The sequence below is a fragment of the Microcaecilia unicolor genome, chromosome 1, assembly GCF_901765095.1.
Source record: "Microcaecilia unicolor chromosome 1, aMicUni1.1, whole genome shotgun sequence".
NCBI classification, from domain to species: domain Eukaryota; kingdom Metazoa; phylum Chordata; class Amphibia; order Gymnophiona; family Siphonopidae; genus Microcaecilia; species Microcaecilia unicolor.
In genome coordinates, this window is record NC_044031.1 from 264,544,144 (window position 1) to 264,568,355 (window position 24,212).

Genomic DNA, 24,212 nt, shown 5'->3' on the forward strand with positions numbered 1-24,212 from the left:
GCCTACAAGCTGCAGATAGCCACCTCCAGGGAGAGAGAAGTTCTGAAATATCAGTGGAAGGCTGTGTTGAAATCACCCACTGAGACTAAATTGGCTTGAAGGGAACCATAGAGATGGGTACCAAAGCAGAGGAGGAACCCCCAAAGTGGTCTGATACGGAATCAGGCCCATGGGGGAATGTCCAAGAAAGAGAACTTTGTGCCCATAACTTGAACCTATTCCCATATCCTGGACCCGGTAAGGAAAGTAAAACCTGACTTGGGTTGGCACCTGTTGCTGAGGAGCAAAAGGAAGAAAGGACTTCCCAAGCCTATATGGAACAGCACTCCCCGTTAAGCCCAGATTTGTGCTGGAAACAACTGACTCTTGGTGGCACTGATTACCAATCCTAAGGACTGAAGATGAGTAGGTATTTTGGTTAAAATGTGCAGAGTCTCGATAGAGAGAGCCACAAATCAACCAGTCACGAGGTATGGATGAACCTGCAATCCATCCTCATGAAGGAAAGCTGCCACTACCACCATGACCTTGCAAAAATATATTCGGCAAAGTGGAAAGGCTGAATGACATGGTCATAAATCGCTAAGATCCCTCTGAAGGAGCTCTAGGAATATGAAAGTACGTTTCCTTGAGGTAGAGGGAGGCTAAAAACTCTCCCCACCAGACAAAACTATTACACACTGCAAGGTTCCCATTGTGAAAAGTTGAACCATAAACACCCTAGACTCTTATGACATCCAAACTCAGCTGGAAGGAAGCTCCCTGGTTGGAACTACAAAGCAAAGGGAACAACTTCCCATTCCCCAATTGCAACTGGGGACAGACTCGACTGTGCCTAAAGGAAGAAACATTGGCAAGGTGGCAAGAACTGCCTGACAGTGTTTGAGCTTGCATGTAGACTCCAAGAAAAATCTGTAGTGAAGTCCAGGTTATAACTGTGCGATAGAAAAACTAAGACACTTGAGTTGAGGTAATCTTGGTCCATTCCTTCCTGAAACCAGTACAGGAGTCCTGCCTAAGGAGTAAACTGAGACTTGCCGATCTAGAATTGAAACAGAGCTCATTCTACCAGCAGCCAGGTGGCTTGTTGTAGTGGAAGTGGAAACCAGAAAGTGGTTTTCCTGGCCCCACAAAACCTAGAGGATTAAAAATCATCCTTAAACTCATCCCCTACCAATCTCCGAGACTTGGAAGCCCCTCAGGTCTTTACCCAACTGCCCTAGATATTCTCCTGTCCCAAGATTACTTCCAAAAGGCAGATTGCCAAATGTGATTTGGAAGCCACATCAGTGGTCTGATGCCTAAGCCAGCGCTAACTTCTTGCAGATAGGGACAAGAATTGGCTGGTGTGACTGTGCATTATAACTGCTGCGCATCAAAGCTAACAAGTGCGGAAGAGAACCAGAACCAGATGATGTAGCAGAATATGGCTGTTGCACCATTGCACCCTACAGATAGCAAGCTACAGTGGGTCATGAAGCAGCACCCCTAGAGCTCTGTGCTTACTCTCAGCTGATTGCAACATTAAGCTACCTCTACACTAAAGTAGTTCCTGGACCACTCCTCATGAAATTTAGGTACCCCATACCATGAAAAGATGCCAAAAATGCCATAGAAGCAATTAGAGGTACCGGGTACCCTGCAGATACTGGGGTAGCTGAGGCTATGTGGCCAGTATCAGTGTGCAAAGAGAGAAAGAAGGGAAATCTTTAGTACAGTAGAGTACTGATAACTGTTCCAGTCATGCAAGAATGTAAGAGAGAAGGAAATATAGTATGTCCCATTGGAAACCTAGCTGAGCCCACAGTTTCTAATAGGATGGATAAAACCAGCCTTGAACCTGTAACCTACAGTACACACAGAGCAAATGCCACCAGGGCAGCACAGAGGGTGCAGGATTACCATGGAAACCGAGAGAAACCTGAGAGGCCTGCACTAGCCTCAAAATGTAACATTTCTCACAGAAACATGGAGTCAACAGCCCTAAGCCTGACTGACTAAACAAACTGTACTGCCATGCTCTGAGAAAGGGGAAGAGGGAAAGAGTGAAAAACCTAGATCCCTAATCCTGATCCCTTTCTCCCCTCCACTAATGATGTACACACACCCTGAACCTCCAAGGAGGGTCCAGAAAGCGAAGACACTTACCTGTAGCAGTTATTCTCCGAGGACAGCAGGCTGATTGTTCTCACTGATGGGTCGGCGTCCACGGCGGCCCAGGAACGGAGATTTTTCCAGTAAAAATCAAACAAACTTTATGACAGCTTCCGGAGTGCGGGACAGACGCACTCGCATGCGCAGCCATCTTCCCGCCCGCGCGTGTCCGTTCCCACCTCAGTTATGTCAAAAAGCAAATAAAGAACAACAACAACTCCAAAGGGGAGGTGGGCGGATTGGTGAGAACAATCAGCCTGCTGTCCTCGGACAATACCTGCTACAGGTATCTTCGCTTTCTCCGAGGACAAGCAGGCTGCTTGTTCTCACTGATGGGGTATCTCTAGCCCCCAGGCTCACTCAAAACAACAAAGAAGGTCAATTGGGCCTTGCAACGGCAAGGACATAAAGATTGACCTACAAAGAAACAACTGAGAGTGCAGCCTGGAACAGAACAAAAATGGGTCTAGGGTAGTAATAATTAGTGTGGAGGAGTGGTATGCTAATTTTATATTCACTACACTGATTGACAATTATGTTGCATGTGCATATTACTTCATATAGCTTAACAGGATTTGGTCCAAGATAATTGAAGGATAAAAATTATTTGTTACATCTAGCCTTAAATATCATACTCAGCTCCATGACAGCGGTATGCAGGTCCCTGGAGCAGTTTTAGTGGGTGCGAGGCACTTCAGGCAGGCGGACCCAGGCCCATCCCCCTCCCACCTGTTACACTTGTGGTGGAAACAGCTCCATGTTTCGATAATATGGGTTTCCCCACCCCTTCGCTGGGAAGTCCCGCAAGGACATTCTCAGGAAAACTTGGAGGGGCATAATTGAAAGGGGCGCCCATGTGTCTTTCTTGCATGAGAAGCAAGACCTCCCTCCTCTTAGCAGTTGAGAATACTTCCTCTGCAGCATCCCAGTCCCAGCTGACCTGATTCAGTAATCAAACTCAAGTCCTTCACATAGTGATGCACAACAACACTGCCAATGAGCCACACTGCTTTAAGACATTTTAGCCTTATATTATAATTTTTAAGTTCCGTGACTAAATTGTTCTGTGGAGCACATTTGTTTCCATCACAGAAAAGATGTCGGCATATATGCTGGCAAAAAAATATGCCCTTTATCAAAAAAATGGTGCCCTTTATCAAATTGGTGTCTGTATTGTTGCCAGAAAGGGAGAAAGTTTCTAGCTGTACATTGCAAAAAAAATCACAATGCAATCTTTTTCCACTTTCTAATACCTTGTCAGAATACAGTGCAATCTTTTTGCTAACAGAAGACACAAGAGTAAATGCCAACACCACTGAAACAAGGGGTTCACTGTCCTCATAAACAAAAAGGCAGCAACAGAATGTCTCCCTCTTCCCCCTTCAAAAGAAGGCTGAAACCCTGAAGGAGAGAGAAGTACAGATGGCAAAGGAAAAAAAGAGAGGGTAAACAGCTTTGTACACATGAGAGAATCAAAAAGCAGAAAGGGGGATACGAAGGGAGGGAGATAACATAAGCTATGGAGAGAGAAGGAAGAAGTGCTGATTGTTGGGGAATGGAAGGAAGCAATGAACTGCATAAGAATCCAGCCTGCATCTATAATTCCCCTTTCCAACTCATTTCAAAATACTTTTCAGCTTCCTGTGCTTAATTTGGACTTCAGAAAAGCATCAGTTTCCAAATATTATCAGATGGAAATTGAACATCAAATCTGGTACATCACTGAAATAAACCTCTGGATCTTGTTGATAATCTCATCTGGCAAAGAGAGCAAATAAGTGATTATGGTTGCCACTGAACCTTAAACGTGCATTGCCAGAAAAAGTTAATGAAAAAAAAAAACAGTTTTGAAAAAAAGCTTTGGCATGGTGGGTTTTTCTTTCTAATTTTATTTTTTGTTGAATTGCCACTGAATCACACTGGCATTAATTGTTCATTCAGACTAGGACTTAATACCATTAAGTACATCAGGACAAGAAATCAAAATTACATGAACAGAAGCCATTGAAGTACTTTAAGAAAGTCTTAGCATACCTGGGTGACTGAACATTACAGTGATAAATATATTCTGTCACAGTTTCATCATCAAACATAGAAGAGTATTTTCGTCTGAAATCTGGCCGCAAACGCTGTACAAGGCTGAGGCCTAAAGAAAAGAGAGAGGGGAAAAATTAATTTCCAATAGTTGGTTATTGCATTCATTCAAAAGCGATAGCTTATGAAAGGTCTATCATGGCAAGCAACACAAATTTGTACCAGACCTGCAAGCCTCATGAACACTGTCTTGCAATCCAAAAACATGACCCAAAAGTTATTTCACAAAATCTTTAGAATCAAGAATCCTAAAATACCAGAATCATAACATGTTTTGTACATATTTTAGGCCATCATCAATGCTGAGTTCCAACTGTGGGTCCTAGAAGACTTCTAAGTGAATTGTAATAAAGCAGTTCTGTACACACAATACCGGTATGCAAATTATAATGATTCATATTCCAAGCATCAAAGTTATGAGAAATTATATTTTTCACTTTTGTTTTAAAATTATCTAAGTCCCAAAATTTTGCTAGAAATCAAAAATGGATAGTCAATGATTTAGTTCACTCACCCTTTAATATTTTTTGGTCTGACAGTTTCTTCCTGCTTTGGGCTTCCAGCTCAGTTAGAACTGGGATCTATGGAGTAACAAAGCCATGAAACTTCAACTGCAACTGTTTGGGTATCATACAACCCTCCCCCCCCCCCCCCCCAACCATTTAGAATTAACTGAACCGTCAGGTCATTAGGTGTCATTGCTATATAAAAGGCCCGAGTTCAGTTTCCAGGTTGGGTTTTGGTTCTCTGTGCCAGCCAGTGCTAGGAATGCTGTGGAGGTAGCTCTGACAGCTCCTGGGAGGCAGCAGTCTCACTATTCCCAAAACAGTGACATCTAGTGGCGACTATCTTGCCATTCTAACTCAGCTCTTTTTGTCAAATTAAATACCGCCTGTGTCTAACTTAATTTCATTTTTTTTTTTGGGGGGGGGGGGGGGGAGATCATTTATTTTAGTGTTCCAGTGTTCAATTTAAAAAGTAAGATCAGGAGAGATCATGTATAAAATAGATTAACAACATTTTCCTGAAAAAAACAAAATGTAAGAATGCTTAGCAAAACATTTTTAAAGTTATTTTGATATAGTTATGAAACTAAAATGAGAGAAAATTACAGCTATGAACAATGCAAAATAAAAACACCAAGCAAAGATTTGCACTACACATCTTCAACAATTTAGAATACTAGGATACCAAAGATAATTGAATTATACATTGAATTGATCTTTGCACTCTGAAAAGATTTTTTTTCATCTTTCAAGGAAAGCGTGAGGGAAAGGGGATCAGCGTGAACTGGGGTGGCAAGCTGTTTTTTGGGGGGTGGCACTTGCCACTCATTTGTGTCGTGCCTATGCCTGTGTAAGACTCTGGTGAGACCTCATTTAGAATATTGTGTACAATTCTGGAGACCGCACCTTTAAAAAGCTATAAAAAAAACTATGGAGTCGGTCCAGAGGGCGGATACTAAAATGGTCAGTATCTAAAGCGTATGGAGACAGACTTAAAAATCTCAATACATTTACTTTGGAAGAAAGACTGGAGAGCGGAGATGTAATCAAAACATTTAAATACTTATGCAGCATAAATGCACAGGAGGCAAGTCACTTTCAAGTGAAAGAAAGCTCTGGAATGAGGGGGCACAGGATAAAGATGAAAGGGGATAAACTGAGAAGTAACATAAGAAATTACTTCATGGCAAGGGTGGTAAATTCATGCAATGGCTTCCTGGGAGAAGTGGTGGAGAAAAGTACATAGGATCTCTAAGGGAATGATAGGGAGAATAGATGGCATGGATGGGCAGACTGGATAGACCATATGGTCTTTGCCCACATTTTTCTATGTTCTGGATTGGAAATGTGGATTTTACAAACGGTTGGAATGAAAGCTATTTGGTCATGCCTTTTTGTATTGTTCTGCAGATCAAAATGACAACACAATATAGATTAGCTCAACTGTCTGTAATATTCAGGCAAATCACTCCTCCGATTCAAAGTTAAAGATGCAAATTTGAGGTTAAAGATAGCCAATATAAAATGAAGATTTCCACTTAGCTGTTTATTCTTCTTTACATGCATTGGAATTTACTGCATTTTGCTAGAGTAGCTGCCTAGTGATGGAGCAGACTTGAGAAACATGAATGGCAGAATTCAAATCCTCACTAACAATCCATGAGACTTTAGGAAGTTAATTCACCGTCTATTGACTTAAGGCCCCTTTTACTAAATAGCACTAGCGAATCTCACGAAACAAATGCGATGCAAATTGAATGGGCTGCGTCACATTTGCTGCGCCAGAAATCATTAGCGCAGTTTAGTACAAGGAGCCTTTAGGTATCAACTTAAGGGTCCTTTCACTAAGCTGTAGTAAAATTGGCCATAGCGCACCCTTTTCTATCTACTATCTATCTACTTATCATTTTGCGGGTCTTTCCTGCATGCTAAGCCCATTTTTACCACTGCTGTAATAATGGCTTTTTTTTTGTATTAATGGTCTTCCTCATGCATCTATTTTAAAAAATTATCACATATGCACTGCCACCCATTTTGTAGGTGATAAAAGGCTCACGCATTATCCCTGTGCTGACCAGTTAGTATGCTATAATGTAGATGCATCGACTGGTTAGCGTAGGAATGCCCACTCTACGCCCCAACAGGTCCCCTCAAAAAAAAAAAAATCTCTTAATGTGTACACATTTAGCAATTACCATAGGACACCTGAGCACATCTCACAGTACTCCATTTTAAGCTGCATTAGGTGCATGACAGCACCTAACATACAGCTTAGTACAAGGGTCCCTTAGATTGTAAGCCCACTCTACCTACATAAATCTCACTTGTCTTGAGCTACAAATGAAGACATGAGGTAAATCTAAAGAAGTCAATTCAAAAAATGGGGGGGGGGGGGGGGGGAAGAGACGACCCACAAGGGCCCTTTTACTAAAGGGTTGCTGCGCAGCAAACCGGAACTACCGCCAGCCCAACGTGGCCACCAGCAGTAGTTCTGCCTCGGGTGTGCGCCATTTCCAGTGCTATGGAAAATAATTCTGTAATTTCCAGCGCGGTTACCACGGAAGTCCTTAACACCACCTCAATGGGTGGTGGTAAGTGCTTCCCCCCACATGGCCACATGGTAAGAATAATCTTACCACATGACCATGTCTTTTTTAGGAGCTTTTCACCCGCTGCAGTAAAAAGGGCCCTAGCGTGCAACAAAAAAGCCCCCACTGCTACCGCAGGGCCCTTCTTACTGCAGCTTGGTAAAAGGACCCCATAGTGAAGTGTAACATTCTTAAATTTTATATGGAATATATGCTATCACTCCCACAAATCTATGTTGGAAAACATTCATGAAGTTTCTATATACTTTCCCCATTTCTTTTAAATCAAACAATGAAATCAAAACACCAAAACAGTTGAGTTGCTCAAAAAACTAGGAAAGGATTTTTATTTTCATGCCTTGCAATCTGAAAGGCTTTCAATGCATTTCATTCCTTGAAAATGGCACCATTCTTGATAATTTAGTTGAGATGTTTGCCTTCCAGATCAGATGCGCAAACAACACTTTTCTTATGAAACAGTCAACTGTAGACAAATTCAAATGATTAAACACAATGAGGACCTCCCTTTTAGGTGCCCTTATGCTGAACAGTGGTGCTCTGATTCCATTATAGACTACTAGCATAACCTAATATTGGCATGTTTACATTTAGGCACCCACAGCCATACACCTAGTGTAACTGCAAGCTCCCAAATTTAGCAAGGGTGCATGTAACCTACTGTAATCTATAAGATATATACACAAGTGGCAGCCTCCCCCTTGTGAATGCCCCTCGTGCATTTACACACTACGCCTCTTGCACATACCCTTACAGACCAGCACTTAGGTGTTTCTAGCCACTTATGTGCATAACTGTACACTTGTCCGTGGAAGAGTATTCTGTACACTTACACACAAGTGGCAGGTAAGTGCAAATGCCCTATTACTGAACTGTTCTTAATGTCTATGAACTTTTAAGTCACACAGATAAAAACATTCCATATATTGGATTGGATTTATTACTTATAACCTACTTTATTCTCTCATATAAGTAATCCAACCAATTTTAAATAGAAAACTACATTTTTCCCAAGTTCATAGGTTTAGAAATCAATATCCAAAAGGCTGTTGACGTTTTTAGCTCATTATTTTGGATCACAATTTTCTCAGCTTATTATCGGATAGCATTTAAGGTGTTTCGATATGGTGGGGGAACAGGAGTAAAGAAAGTTACTGCTGTTTCAGATCTCTCTAGGTCTGTATTCCTTCCACAACCTCAGATGATTCAAAATGGAAGAAAGTCCATTAGTAATATATTTTAAATTTATAACATACACAGAATTATCCAACAAGAGCTTTTTTTAAGTGATGTGTAATTGATAATTTCATAAAGCCATTAATACTCACCGAAAGGACCAGCAAGCCTGAGCCCCGCTAAAGGGTTGAACGGACTCAGCATGGCTCCAACTGCTTTAATCCATACGGGAACTGGTCTTTGCTCATCTGCATTGCTCGGCCTCTCTGGGAACCCCCAGGGTTCTACTAGTATAAGGTGGCTTACCCTGTTCATAAAAATATATTTAAAATATAGAAGAGAAAAAAATATATATATACATATATTCAGTATCTATTTCTAAAATTAAGAGCACATTGAGACTTGGTTTTAGCAACCATTAATTAACCTGTGCAAACTTTCTGTCACTTAATTTCTAGTAACACCAAGAAGTAAAAGTAATTAGATACTATTTAAGGCTTAAAAATGAAGAAATCAATATTATGTCATATTCTCCAACCAGCTATTCACAAATAAAAGAGCAAAGACAATTTTATCATCTATGTGGTGATAAAGTCTGACAAAAACCTACTGGATCACCTCACAGTGGATGCAATAGTAACGTCAAAGCTGGGCTCAAACTGATGATTAGCAGACATGTTCCCCTGACTGCATAATTCAGTCAAAACTTAAAAACTGACACCAAATAATGATCAAATGTGACAGACACTGACAGCTTGAATCTGAAGAATGCTTTCATGCAATAAATAAATAAATAATGTGATGGGCATATATTACTTTGTAAAATTACATTTTAGTAGCAGCAACCATAAAGGAGTAATAAGCCTTATACAAAGACATATTAAGCAGCTAATGCATTCTGCTACTTAGACAAGCATAGTCCTGAAATGGCATATGATATATCAACATTCATTACATTCTACTTTTATTAGCCTCTGTATAGCCCTGCTCCAGCTCTGAATAGCAAATAATTGTATTCATTGGCCTGCTTGGCTAGCCTTTTCATTCTATTCCCTTTTCTGATCTCAAAATGGGTGACTACAAGAATGTGGAGTGAAGGAATAGCCTAGAGATTTGGTACCCAAACCTGGTCCTAGAGGCACCCCAGCCAGTTAAGTGTTTAGGATACCCACAATGAATACTCATGACAGAGATTTGCATGTGGTGGAGGAAGTGCATGCAAATCTCTGTCATGAATATTCAATATCTTAAAAACCTGACTGGCTGGGATGCCTCCAGGACCAGGTTTGAGAACCACTGGCCTAGTGATTAGAGCAGTGCACTAAGAATCAGGGAAGCCAGGATGTACCCCCCACTAATACTTATTATGCAAGTCACTTAACACTCTGGTATAAAAACTTAAGACTAGATTTACTAAACTGTGCTACTCTGTCAGCGGGTTCTAACACTTAACGCATATTATTAATAAATAAATCCCACTGAATAACATAGGAGTTGCAGTACATGACATGCTAATGCAGTAGTGCCTTTACAAAAATCAAGCCCTTGGACTGTAAGCCCCCCAGGGACAGGGAAATATTAGTGTACTTTAATATAGCTTGTCTTGAAGTAGTTGCTGAAAAGGTGTGAGATTAGATATTTACATCTAATATATTTACATCTAATACAAGTTGAATTTTTTTTTTAATTGAAGGGATTTAACATCGACAATATGAATGCAAAATGTATTTTATACTGCATACACATACATAAGTATTTTGATTTATTTATAGGTGTTTATGTCATTTTTCTGATCAAAATCATTTACAATGGTTTACATACCAAGTAAGTCAAGTACAAAAAAATGAACTTAGCAAAAGTTGTGCTACTGATCAGCAGCATACTAAATGCAAAGAAGCCCATTCTATTCCCTTGGTTGTCTTCGCATTCAGTGCGCCAATAATGAGAAGTCCTGAGAGAAGAAAACATTTCTCTTAAGTGAACATTATTTTGCCTTGTGCTTTGGGAACTTAAAGGTTGGGGTTTAAAGGAGAAATTGTAGATCATTGATAGGCAGAATAAAAATATAAAAAAGCAAACTTCATCAACTAATCTCCACATTCTTTTCCCCATAGTTTTAAAACTTGAACTTTGTACCACAGCTTTAACAGATAGCCTCTAGCGCACTGCAGGACCTAGTTTAGTCTTCGTCCCACCCACCCCTAGCACAACTCTTCATTTATAGTCAGTTATTGTAATCTGGATAACATGCAAGGAGTGCTCTTACAGAGTTTTAATTACATTTCATTACTTCCTAAAAGAAAACACTAAATAAATCACACAAAATACCATATAAACTAGAAATATTTTTATTTTAGGCTAATATCCTTAATGCCTTAGCAGGTTTTAAATTATTGATCAACTCAAAAATACTAAGATGGAGTCAGCAGTCCAGCATCGAGAGAGGTGCTATCCAGTCTTTTGCATAAGTGTCACATGTATGATTATCTTCCCAGTTGGTAAGCGGTTATATGTGTATGCTCGATACAAAGAGCTCCTAGCTCTCAGAGAACGGGTCCATTCTCTTGAGGCTAGAGTAGAATATTTGGTGGAGCTGAGGGAGACAGAGAGGTAAATAGAGACCTACAGGGATGTTGTACAGAAATACCACCTCCAGTCTGGCAGCCCCTGTGCGCCTTGGAGGAGGGAGGTCTCTAGAAGGAGAGAACCACCCTGGAGAAGTAGGAAGTACTCCTGTAGACAGGACCTGCCCACCTGGAGATACACTATCCTCTCGCACCAAAGGTATGTCTCCAAGAACTTCTACCCAGGCAGGAAGGGTTAGGACAGCTGTTGTAGCTGGTGATTCGATCATTAGGCATATGGATAGCTGGGTGGCTGGTGGACGTGAGGATTATCTGGTCACTTGCTAGCCTGGTGCGAAGGTGGCGGACCTCTAGCATCACCTAGACAGGATCTAAGATAGTGCTGGGGAGGAGCCGGCTGTCTTGGTACACATGGGTACCAATGACATTGGAAAACGTGGGAGGGAGGTTCTGGAAGCCAAATTTAGGCTCTTAGGTAGAAAGCTGAAGTCCAGATCCTCCAGGGTCACATTTTCAGAGATGCTCCCCATTCCACACGCAGGACCCAAAAGGCAGGCAGAGCTCCGAAGTCTCAATGCATGGTTGAGACGATGGAGCAGGGATGAGGGATTTAGAGTTGTTAGGAACTGTGTGAAATTCTGGGAAAGGGGGAGACTGCTCCGAAAGGATGGACTCCACATTAACCAGGATGGAACCAGGCTGCTGGCGTTAACTTTTAAAAAGCAGATAGAGCAGTTTTTAAACTACAATTGGGGGTGGGGGGGAAGCTGACAGTCGCCCAGGAGCGCATGGTTCGGTGTAGAGAATCCTTGAAGGATACTATGGAAACAGGACACTTAGGGGAACCCTAGTAGAGAGGTTTCAACAATGCTGAAAAGTAAGCCAGGTGTGCTTAATGAGAGAGCAGGATAAAGGATGCACACAATCCCCTTCAACTTCTACGAAGCTTGTAGATCAAAAGCAAAAACACAATTTGAAGTGCCTGTATACAAATGCTAGACGCTTAAAAAATAAGATGGAAGAGTTAGAATATATAGCTCTAAATGATGAGGTAGATATAACAGGCATCTCAGAGACTTGGTGGAAAGAGGACAATTAATGGGACACTGTGTTAACAGGATACAAACTGTATCGCAATGATAGGATCAAATTGGAGGGGGGTTGTGCTTTATGTTAAAGAGGGAATTGAGTCAAATAAAATAAACATTCCACATGAAACAGATAGTAGTGTAAAATCATTATGGATAGAAATTCCATGTGTGAAGGGAAGGAGTATTCTTGCAGGGATGTACTACCATCTGCCGGAACAGAACGAACAGACAGATGAAGAAATGTTTAGAGAGATTAGGAAAGCTGGCAAATTGGGCAATGCTAAAATGGGAAAATTAGGTTCTTACCAGGGCAGGTCTTAGGCAGAGGCGACCAAGGCGACCGCATAGGGCCAAGCACCTAAGGGGGCCCCGCACGGCACCTCAACTCTGCCTCGCTCATGCCTCCTCTCCGACCTCCGCCGCTGCTTGCCTTAGTCGCCTGAGATGATCCCCATTCCCGCGGCTCGGCCACTCCGCTCCCGCCACCACCGACAAGGCATCCACCCCCGGCTTGGGCCCGCTACTAATTGTAGTGGACTTGAACTGAATAATTTCTGGGGAGGGGAGGTTTCATGATAGCATTGTGCTTATTATTTCAATCAGTTTTTTTGTACAAGTTTAGCTTCATTTGTCTTTATTTGAAATTTCATAAATAAAAAATGTTCTAAAAATGGAATAATCTTATCAATGGGGTGGAGCTAGGGTTGGGGCGGGGCTAGGATGGGGCCTCACCAATTTGGTCTGCATAGGGCCCCGCACTTGCTAAGACCGGCCCTGGTTCTTACCATGATAATTTTCTTTCCTTTAGTCATAGCAGATGAAGCCATTACGTATGGGTTGTGTCCATCAACCAGCAGGGGGAGATAGAGAGCACTCAACTTTTCACAGTGCCGCATGGCCAGCCAGCTCCACTGCCTCTTCAGTATTTGAAGCTTCCAAAGCAGTATGGCAAACCGCAATGGGAATAACATGAACTTCCCTCACAGCGAACGATGGCCCCTTAACAATCAACTCATCCTCCTGGAGGGAATAAACTCATCCTCCACTTTGTATAAACGGAGGGAATACTTGCATCCTCCTGGAGGGAATTAACTTATCCTCCTAAAACATGAACTGGAGGGAATGAACTCATCCTCCTATAACTGTAACAAGAATCCTGAAGACTGTTTTCCGACTCCCCAAGGAAGGAATATAACTTCAGGAAACAAGAACAGCACCTAAAATCAGAATCACTGCAATACAGACAATCATACAGGGAGGGCTCATGGCTTCATCTGCTATGACTAAAGGAAAGAAAATTATCAGGGTAAGAACCTAATTTTCCCTTCCTTGTCATCAAGCAGATGAAGCCATTAAGTATGGGATGTAACAAAGCAATCCCTAAATAGGGTGGGAACAAGCCACACCACGTGCTAGCACCTGTGCTCCAAAACGCGCATCCCTCCTAGCAGCCACATCCAGCCTGTAATGTCGGGCGAAAGAGAGCTTAGAAGCCCATGTTGCAGCACTGCAAATCTCATGAAGAGATAGTGCTCCAGTTTCCGCCCAGGAAGAGGAAATCACTCTTGTGGAATGTGCCTTAAAGGCTTCAGGCGGAGCCCGGCCAGACAGCAGATATGCTGAAAAGATAGCTTCTTTGAGCCAACGGGCAATAGTGGCTTTAGACACTGAAGACCCTCTGCGAGGACCTGCAAACAGCACAAAAAGATGATCAGAGGTCCTGAAAGAATTTGTAATTCGCAGATACTGCAACAGAGTCCTGCGCACATCCAAAAGGTGCAACTGCCCAAATGAATCTGGAAACTGCTCAACAAAGGAGGGAAGAAAAACAGGCTGGTTTAAGTGAAACGCTGAAACCACCTTAGGCATGAAGGAAGGCACGGTCCAAACCGTGACCCCTGACTCTGAGAATTGCAGAAAAGGGTCTCTACAGGACAGCGCCTGGAGCTCTGACACCCGTCTCGCCGAAGTAATGGCCACTAAAAAGACGGCCTTCAGTGTCAAATCTTTCTCTGAAGCACGCCGAAGCCGCTCAAAGGGAGCCCCCTGAAGGGCCTTCAATACTAACCCCAGGTTCCAAGCTGGACAAGGTGCCCGCACGGGAGGACAGAGCCGAAGCACCCCTCTAAGAAACCGTGCCACATCTGGATGAGAAGCTAAGGACACGCCTTCAACCTTGCCACGCAGGGAGGCCAATGCTGCCACTTGCACCCGCAGGGAATTATAGGCCAAGCCTTTGTGTACACCATCCTGCAAAAAGTCCAGAATCGGCGAGACAGGAGCCCGCAACGGAGAAAGCGCTCTTGAAACACCAGACTTCAAACCGGCGCCAAATCCTGGCATAAGCCACGGAAGTGGAACGCTTACAGGCCTGCAGGAGAGTGGAAATTACCTTATTTGAGTAACCTTTATCTCTCAATTGCGCCCTCTCAATCGCCATGCCATAAGACCAAAGCGGCAGGCGTCCTCCATGGCCACCGGACCCTGTGACAACAGGTGCGGAACCAGAGGTAACGGAAAGGGAGCCTCCAACAGCATCTGTCGGAGGTCCGCATACCAAGCCCTCCTGGGCCAATCCGGGGCGATGAGCACCACTTCTCCTGGATACAGCTGAATCCGCAGGAGCACTCGCCCTACCAAAGGCCACGGAGGGAAGACATACAGCAAGCCCAGGGGCCAGGGTTGAGCCAAGGCATCCAACCCCGCCGAGCGAGGATCCCTCCGTCTGCTGAAGAAGCACGGGACTTTGGCATTGGAACTGGTCGCCATAAGATCCATCACTGGCTTGCCCCATTTGGCACATATCTGCAGGAATACATCATCTGCTAGTTCCCACTCCGCTGGATCGATCTGTCGTTAACTTGCGACATGATTGTGAAAAATTACAGAAGGACCTTACGAGACTGGGAGACTGAGCGGCTAAATGGCAGATGTCGTTTAATGTGAGCAAGTGCAAGGTGATGCATGTGGGGAAAAAAGGGCCACAAGGGCTTGAAGTTCGCCGACTCTTTTGGCAGAAGTGCTATTAAGAACACTGCCTTAAATGTGAAGAAATTCAAAGAACACGCCACCAGAGGTAGCCTGATAGGATGCTTGTTATGAAATATGTCTTTCATGAATCTAACTATCAGGGGATGAACAGAAATTGGCATGTTATCAACTCTAGAGTAAAAAAGCTCTAATGGCACTCAAGTGTACTCTGACTGTGTTAGTTTTGAGATCAGAAATCAGAAAGCACACCTAGTAGGGTCAAGTGCTCTGGCTGCACACCAGAGGGAAAATCTATTCCCCTTGAAAACAGTACCATTTCTGTATCGGTGGTTTCCTTGTGGCTAGGAGTATCTTACAGACTCCTTCTGGAAGGTTTAATGAACCTAAATCTGTCATCAGGAATGAAGCATTAGGCCAGAGAGTAGGGGTCTGGATAGTGGAGGGACCCCTCATTTTGTTTTATTAGGATTGGAAAGAGATCCAACCTCAAATGGTTCTTTGGACGATAACTCTAGGAGAAGAGAGAACCAGATTTGATGTATCCAGTAGGGAGCAATTAGAATCACGGTCCCTTGGACTCAATGAAGTTTGAGAAGCTTTTCCCTATGAAAGGCAGTGAGGGAAAAGTGTATAGAAGGTCCGTTCCCCAGTGGAGCAAGAAGGCATCCAGGGCTACATGATTTGAAGCACAGAGTCTGGAACAAAAACAGGGAAGCTTGTTCTGAGGAGAAGCGAAGAGGTCTATCACTAGGGTTCCCCACTGCTCGAATATTTGACGAACTACAGGCATGCTTTGGAACCATTCATGAGGTTGGAGGACTTTGCTCAATTTCTCTGCCACAGCATTTTGTTTGATGTACATAAGTAATGCCACACTGGGAATAGACCAAGGGTCCATCTAGCCCAGCATTCTGTCCACGACAGCAGCCAATCCAGGCCAAGGGCACCTGTCAAGGTTCCCAAACGTACAAACATTCTATACATGTTATTCCTGGAATTGTGGACTTTTCCCAAGTCCATTTAGTAGCGGTTTATGGACTTGTCCTTTAGGAAACCGTCTAACCCCTTTTTAAAGTCTGTCAAGCTAACCGCCTTCACCACGTTCTCCGGCAATGAATTCCAGAGTTTAATTATGCGTTGGGTGAAGAAAACATTTCTCCTATTTGTTTTAAATTTATTACACTGTAGTTTCATCGCATGCCCCCTAGTCCTAGTATTTTTGAAAAGCGTGAACAGACACTTCACATCCACCTGTTCCACTCCACTCATTATTTTATATACCTCTATCATGTCTCCCCTCAGCCGTCTCTTCTCCAAGCTGAAAAGCCCTAGCCTCCTTAGTCTTTCTTCATAGGGAAGTCGTTCCATCCCCACTATCATTTTAGTCGCCCTTCGCTACACCTTTTCCAATTCTGCTATATCTTTCTTGAGATGCGGCGACCAGAATTGAACACAATACTCAAGGTGCAGTTGCACCATGGAGCGATATAACAGCATTATGACATCCTCACACCTGTTTTCCATACCTTTCCTAATAATACCCAACAATCTATTCACTTTCCTAGCCGCAGCAGCACACTGAGCAGAAGGTTTCAGTGTATTATCGACGACGACACCCAGATCCCTTTCTTGGTCCGTAACTCCTAACGTGGAACCTTGCATGACGTAGCTATAATTCGGGTTCTTTTTCCCCCACATGCATCACCTTGCACTTGCTCACATTAAACGTCATCTGCCATTTAGCCGCTCAGTCTCCCAGTCTCGTAAGGTCCTTCTGTAATTTTTCACAATCATGTCGCAAGTTAACGACTTTGAATAACTTTGTGTCATCAGCAAATTTAATTACCTCGCTAGTTATTCCCATCTCTAAATCATTTATAAATATATTAAAACGCAGCGGTCCTAGCACAGACCCCTGAGGAACCCCACTAACTACCCTTCTCCATTGTGAATACTGCCCATTTAACCCCACTCTCTGTTTCCTATCCATCAACCAGTTTTCAATCTACAATAGGACATTTCCTCCTATCCCATGACCCTCCAATCCCATGACCCTCCAATTTCCTTTCATTAGGTACCTTGTCAAACGCCTTTTGAAAATCCAGATACACAATATCAACCGGCTCCCCTTTGTCCACATGCATTCACTCTGCAGCCCCTCACTACCTCTCCACCCTCGTCTCTCCCTATACTCCTTCCCTAGAACTCCGTTCACTAGGCAAATCTCTCCTAATTGCACCCTTCCCCTCCATCGCTAACTCCAGATTCCGCTCCTTCTATCTCGCCGCACCTTATGCCTGGAATAGGCTTCCTGAGCCATTACGTCTAGCTCCATCCCTGGCTGCCTTCAAATCCGGGCTAAAGGCCTACCTGTTTGATGCTGCTTTCGACTCCTGACTTGTAACTTTTATCTTATCCTTATGTGTCCTTCTGTCTGTCCTTCCCGTCTCCTTTTTGGTCCTGTCTGTTTGTCCTGATTTAGATTGTAAGCTCTTTTGAGCAAGGACTGTCTTCTTCATGTTCAATTGTAAAGCGCTGCGTACGACTGGTAGCGCTATAGAAGTGATTTATAGTAGTAGTAATGTTTGTTTACTCCTTCAAAGAATTGAAGTAAATTGGTCAGGCAATATTTCCCCACACAAAAGCCGTGCTGACTTGGTCTCAGTAATCCATGTCCTTGGATGTGCTCTGTAATTTTGTTTTTAATAATAGCCTCTACCATTTTCCCCGGCACCGACATCAGACTCACTGGTCTATAATTTCCCGGATCTCCCATGGAACCTTTTTTAAAAATCGGCATTACATTGGCCACCCTCCAATCTTCCGGTACCACGCTCGATTTTAAGGATAAATTGGCTAGATAACATCTCTGTAAGAGCAGTTTTTTGAGAAGTTGCCCAAGTCCATATCTGTATTGCTTGTCTACAGAGGTGGTAAGAACCTGTTCCTCCTTGTTTGTTCATGTAAATACATCACAACCTGGTTGTCTGTGACAACGACTATAATCTGATAGAGTATGCGGTCCTAGAAGGTTCTGAGGGTGTTCCAAACTGCACATAATTCCAAAAGATTGATATGATGTCATTTCTCCTATGGGGACCAAGAAACCTGTATGTGGAGATCACCATGGAGACTTCTATGGTGAGGAATTGTGATGTGGAAGAGGCTGAAACGGAAGTCCCCTGGTGAGATTCTGGGTCACCATCCACCACTGTAAAGAGTGGTGCAGCTAAGGAGTAACTTGAATATGAACTGAGAGCAATCCCATGGCTTGGGTCAACTGACAGGAGAGTGTCCACTGACAAATTTGGAATTGGAGATGAGCAAATGGTGTTACATGGCCTGTTGATGCTATGTGACAGAGTAGGCGAAACATCTGATGAGCAGATACCTAGGTAGATTTGGAAACCTGAGTAGAGATACATTATGTTGTTTGCTCTTGGTTGAGGGAGGAAGGCTAGACTCTCAGTAGTGTTCAGGAGAGCAACCGATGAGCTCTAAAGGTCTGAAAAGGTTGACGATGTGATTTGGGATTTGATTTGATTACTTAATATACCACTTAATACAGTTAAGTTTTAAAGTGGTTTACAGTAAAAGAGGAAAAAGTAGAATGAATGTTCTAACAAGTAAAACCAAACAATATAATTGCTTAACCAAAATCAAAATAAATCATCAGAAATCATCACAGTCAGAAACTGACTTAATGTGTTTATGATCCAGCAAAGCCATTCTCGAAAATCCATGTTTTGAGAACCTTATGAAATCGAAGGTAACTTGTTAAAATGCTCACTTCTGCAGGTAAAGAGCTCCATTAAGAAAGGACCAATGCAACAAAAAAGTTCTGTTTCTTGTGGAAGTTAATTTCACAACTTGGAGCAATGGAAGTTAAAATAAACAGCGAAAATTAACACAGCAATCAAAAGTACTGTTGCTTGGATAATTTGTCCCTTAAATACACTGGGGTTTCTAGATAAAAAGCTTAAAAAAAAACCCCACACCAAACACAGCATCTTAAATGTAATCGTGGTTGAAACTGGCAGCCAATACAATCCTTTCAAAACAGGTGTTATATGATCAAACTTCTTGTCCTATGTCACAAAATAAGCTGCTGTGTTCTGAACCAACTGAAGTCTTTGAAAGACCTTGATATAATGAACTATAATAATCAAGCCTGCTGGTCACAGAAGCATGTACCAAACAGGGCCAAAGCAAACTATGTGTGGATGTTGCAGCTGTACAGGGTAAGGGAAGCTGGGGCACAAAAATCACGCCCCTTCCATTGGCTTCCCCTGCAAAGTGGGTGGGGTGGCGGCATGTCACATAGAGCGCGAAGGGTCCTCAGGATACTAGCCGAGATACACTTCAGCCCTCTTCTTTTTATTGGTAAGCAATCAATGCCACATCATCATTACTTTCAGAAACCAATCACATGTTATCAGCATCATGCAGAAAGCATTACTCATTCTTATGAAAGTTCAGCAGAATCATGCAAAACTGTTCAAATATCAGGATGTATCAACAGTTGTCCATCCAGCCTATTAGCAACAAGTCTGACCACCACCCGTATTTATCTTTCCAATTCACGTGTCAACTATCTGCTCAGGCAGCGGATCTTTGGTCACTTAATGCTGACAAAGCTATGATTTCCTAAAAACAGGCTATAATTAAATTTACTGATCAGGGACATGACCTAGTTCCGTGTTCTTCATCAGCTGTTGATTTAGAAATGTGTGTTATTTCTAGCTTCTATTTCCAGTTACTGGTTTAATTTCCAGTAATTATTATTTTAGTTGCTGTAAACTTCATCTAACTGCAAGCTTTTGTCTCCTCTGATTTAACTGTTATATTAAATTACAGGGCAGCTCCTCATAATTTACGCAGGATGTAAAGTACAACTCACAAAAAAACTGCAGACCGCCCAAAATACAGCAGCCAGACTGATATATGGCAAAACACGATTTGAAAGTGCCATACCCCTATGAGAAAAGCTGCATTGGCTCCCAATCAAAGAACGGACCATCTTCAAAATTTGGTACACAAAATTATCTACTGCATAGTACCTGAATACATGACAGCCCTAGTAGACTTACTAACCAGAAACAGAATCAGAACATCACGATCATACCTAAACCTACACTATTCAAACTGTAAAGGACTAAGATACAAAATAACTTACACATCCAGCTTCTCTTACATAAGCGCACAACTATGGAACGGACTCCCAAATGCTGTGAGAACAATCCATAACCACTTAAACTTCAGGAAATCACTCAAAACTCACCTCTTCAAAAAGGCCTATTCCACTGATCCAACACAGATCCCTGCACCAAGCAACACAGAGTAACTAATGATCGTACTGGACAACCTATAATCTTCACTCCTTTGACCCCACCTCATCTGACCACAATATAACTTTGTATCTGCTAACAACAGTACTGGCAAACGCCTCTACGGCACTATGTAAGCCACATTGAGCCTGCAAATAGGTGGGAAAATATGGGATACAAATGCAACAAATAAATAAAATAATCATTCTCATCCTGGGCCCAGGGGTCTCTATTCTCAGACAGATTTTCCAGACCATCATGACGACAGCTTTTTTCAAATCATCAGGAACAATCCCAGTATGAAGAGAAACATTTATCAAAGCTACCAAAACTGAAAACAAAACTAAAGCTGAGGAATGCAAACTCCTAAAATATTTAACTACCTCAAAGTCTAACTGAGTGGAACTGAGACAAAAGGGCCTCAACAGATTCTAACACGAGATTAAACTATGTGTAAATCTCTAAATCAACACTGCTAGTTCTTAGTATACACCTAGTGGCAATCAACTCATCTATTTTGCTATTAAAATAGTCCACAAACCCAAAAGAATTCAAAGACTCATTACAAGAAGGGAACCCAAGTGATGTCAATTAATTTACAACTTTGACAAAATGATGAGGATTATTGTCAACCTGATCTAATTTCTTATTAATACAACCTCTCTTGCTGTGCAACACTTCAGCATAGTAAAAGTTTCTCGCAGCTTTACATCTCTCTCAACTGCTGGGAGGGATTCTTCCGCCACTTCCGCTCAAGCTGGCGCATTTGCCTCCTTAACCCTGAATGATACCATTTAGTTCCAATCTCCACTAAATGATCAATTTCCTTAATTTATAACAGTAGGCAGCAACACACTGTAAAACAATAAACAACTGTCTACACCTTCCTGTAAGTTAAATTTCAAAGTAGATGGCAGATACAGTGTAGGCACAAATGCAGCTTTTAGATCAATATACAGTTGTTTTTCTTATATTCCACTAATTCCATTTGCATAGTTCATAGTGGATTACAGAGACTCGAGACCACAAAACACCTAGAATGTAACATACTTAAAGAAAATATAACAAAACTGAAACTCACTATTTCCTATCCATATATTTAGAAAACAAAGTCTTAAGGCCCTTCTTAAACATATCATCCTATATAATAATTTGCACCATGAACGTTCCATGAAGCTGCCTGGGCCCGTGCCTCCATTCTGATTGGCTGTGCCTGGGACTGAAACCTCGGATGACGTCATCCAGAGAGCCTAAGCAACAGCAGTGCGGGCCCGGCCCCAGGCAGCTTCATTGAGCGTTCATCTTGCACTCCCAACGTTCCAATGTCTCTGGCGGCATTCCTAACATTGGAACATTGGAGGAGCAGTTTCAGCCCTTCGCCACGCCCCCCCCCCCCGAGGTCGCTGCCCCCCCTCCCCCCCCAGGGTGCCACCACTCCCCCCCCCTCCCGAGGTTGCAGCCGGTCCCCCTCTCCGTCCGCCCTCAGCTGCCATTTCCGGCCACTGCTGCTTCTCTTGTTGAGCAGCAGCGGCCGGTACAAAAACAAAAAAAAGTAACTTAAACCCGAAAAAATGCTTTCAAAAAGGAAGCAGGGCACCGCAGGCAGCCATCAGGCATTGGCTGTCAGCTCTGCAGCCGCTCCTCTTCTCACGTCGCTGTGCTCCTCCGGGGTTCTAACTCCAGGGACAGTGATGTGAGAGGTGAAAGGAGGAGTGGATCCAGAGCTGACAGCCTATGGCTGCCTGCGATGCCCCGCTTCCTTTTTAAAAGCATTTTGCAGGTTTAATTTGTTTTTTTTTTGTTTTTGTACCGGCTGCTGCTGCTCCACAGGAGAAGCAGCAGTGGCCAGAAATGGCAGCTGAGCTGACATCGGATGGAGGGGGGGAGCGGCAACAACATTGGGGGGGGGGGGGGGGGAGCAGTGGCTGCGGCAACCTCGGGGGGGAGGGGAAGAGCGGTGGCACCCTGGGGGGAGTGGAGGGGCGAGTGGCTGCAACCTCAGGGGTGGTGTGGCGGCAGGGGCGGGGCCTGAGACCACGGAGGGGGTGGGGTCCTGAGGCCAAAGGGGAGGGGGGTCCTGAGACCAGAGACGCAGAGGGGAGGGGGTCCAGAGACCTGAGAGGAGGGGGAGGGGAGCAGAGACGGAGGGGGGAGGGGGGTCCTGACACCACAGAGAGGGAGGGGGAGGTATCTCTGTCACACACACACTCTCTCTCTCAGTCAGCGTCTCTCTCACTCTCATACACTGTCTACCACACACTCTGTCTCACACTGTATCACGTTCACTATGTGTCACACAGTCACTCTCAAACACTCCCTGGATCTCATACACTCTCGCTCTCACAAAGAGTCTGTGTATCGTACATATACTCTCTCACACTCTGTCTCACACACACTGTATCTGTGTGAAACACACTCTCTCACACTCACTGTGGCTCACATACGCACTCGCACACACAATCTCTCACAAACACACTCGCACCCACACTCACTATCTCTCTGTCACACACACACACACACACATTCACTCTCTCTCACACAGTCACTCTCACACACACTCTCTCAAACATACACACTCCGAGGAAAACCTTGCTAGTGCCCGTTTCATTTGTGTCAGAAATGGGCCTTTTTACTAGTAAGATAATAAAAACCGTAAATTGATAGGCAAAGATTTCCAAAGTTTGGCTGCCTGATACGCAAACAGACATATAAAACATTTCTTCCCGGGGATACCCTCGGGACTTGGAAAATCAAACAGAAGAGGTATATAACTTTCTTCCTAACGTACAGTGTACAAGAGATATTAAATATTGCTGTAGTAATTCCTGTGCAATTTTCCACAACATACATCCTAGTTTAAAAGTTATCCTGGCCTCAACTGGAAGCCAATGTAGTTTTCTGTAATAAGTTGTAATTCTGTCTGATTTTCTAAGGGAATAAATCAAACGAATCGCCACATTCTGGTTTCTTTGTAGTTTTTTTCAATAGATAGTTTGGCAGTCCCAAAAAAATAATATTACAGTAGTCCAGTCTACTAAGAATTAGGGACTGAACTACAAGTCTGAACTGATCAACTGATAAAACTTTGCGAACAGCCCTTAACTTCTCATAATATAAAAAGAATTCTTAACAAGAGAATTTCAAATAATGGGAAGACATACAATTGGAAATAAGTGAAAAACAGCAGGAAATTGCAGTATACACATCTTGTAAATCAGTGAAAACAGGAAATATAATAGTAATGTCATCCGCATATATGTAGTTCTAATATCCTTCTTTCTCCAGGAGCCTGCCCAATGAAGATATCCGAACATTAAACATAATCGGTGACAGGGGTGAACCTTGAGGTACACCTGAAGGTAATGACCAACTTTCTGATAAATTTCCCAAAAATGTAACACAATAAGTTCTAGAAGTTAAAAAGTCCTCGAACTGTGACAAAACATTACTAGAATGGAGGGGAAAGGAGACAGTCGCCCAGGAGTGCATGGTTCAGAGTGGAGTATCCTTGAAGGATACTATTGAAACTGGACATTTAGGGAATCCCAGTAGAGAGGGGAGCCATTTTGGATCTGGTTCTTGGTGGCATACAGGGCATAGTGCGAGAGATGGCGATGTTGGGTACCCTGGGAAACAGTGATCCTAACATGATCAAGTTTGAGCTACTATCTGGAATGAACCT

The 24,212-nt window shown here is 43.0% G+C and overlaps 1 protein-coding gene across 1 annotated transcript in view; it reads right to left on the minus strand.

The window, feature by feature from the left end:
* Window positions 1-24,212, minus strand: part of ABHD5 (abhydrolase domain containing 5) — a 113,322-nt gene that overhangs the window by 21,509 nt on the left and 67,601 nt on the right. Inside the window, exons 4-5 of the mRNA XM_030190025.1 lie at window positions 8,689-8,843; window positions 4,189-4,300 (exon numbers count right to left, since the gene is read on the minus strand). Of these exons, the coding sequence (XP_030045885.1) occupies window positions 4,189-4,300; window positions 8,689-8,843 (267 nt within the window). The remainder of the gene's footprint in view (window positions 1-4,188; window positions 4,301-8,688; window positions 8,844-24,212) is intronic.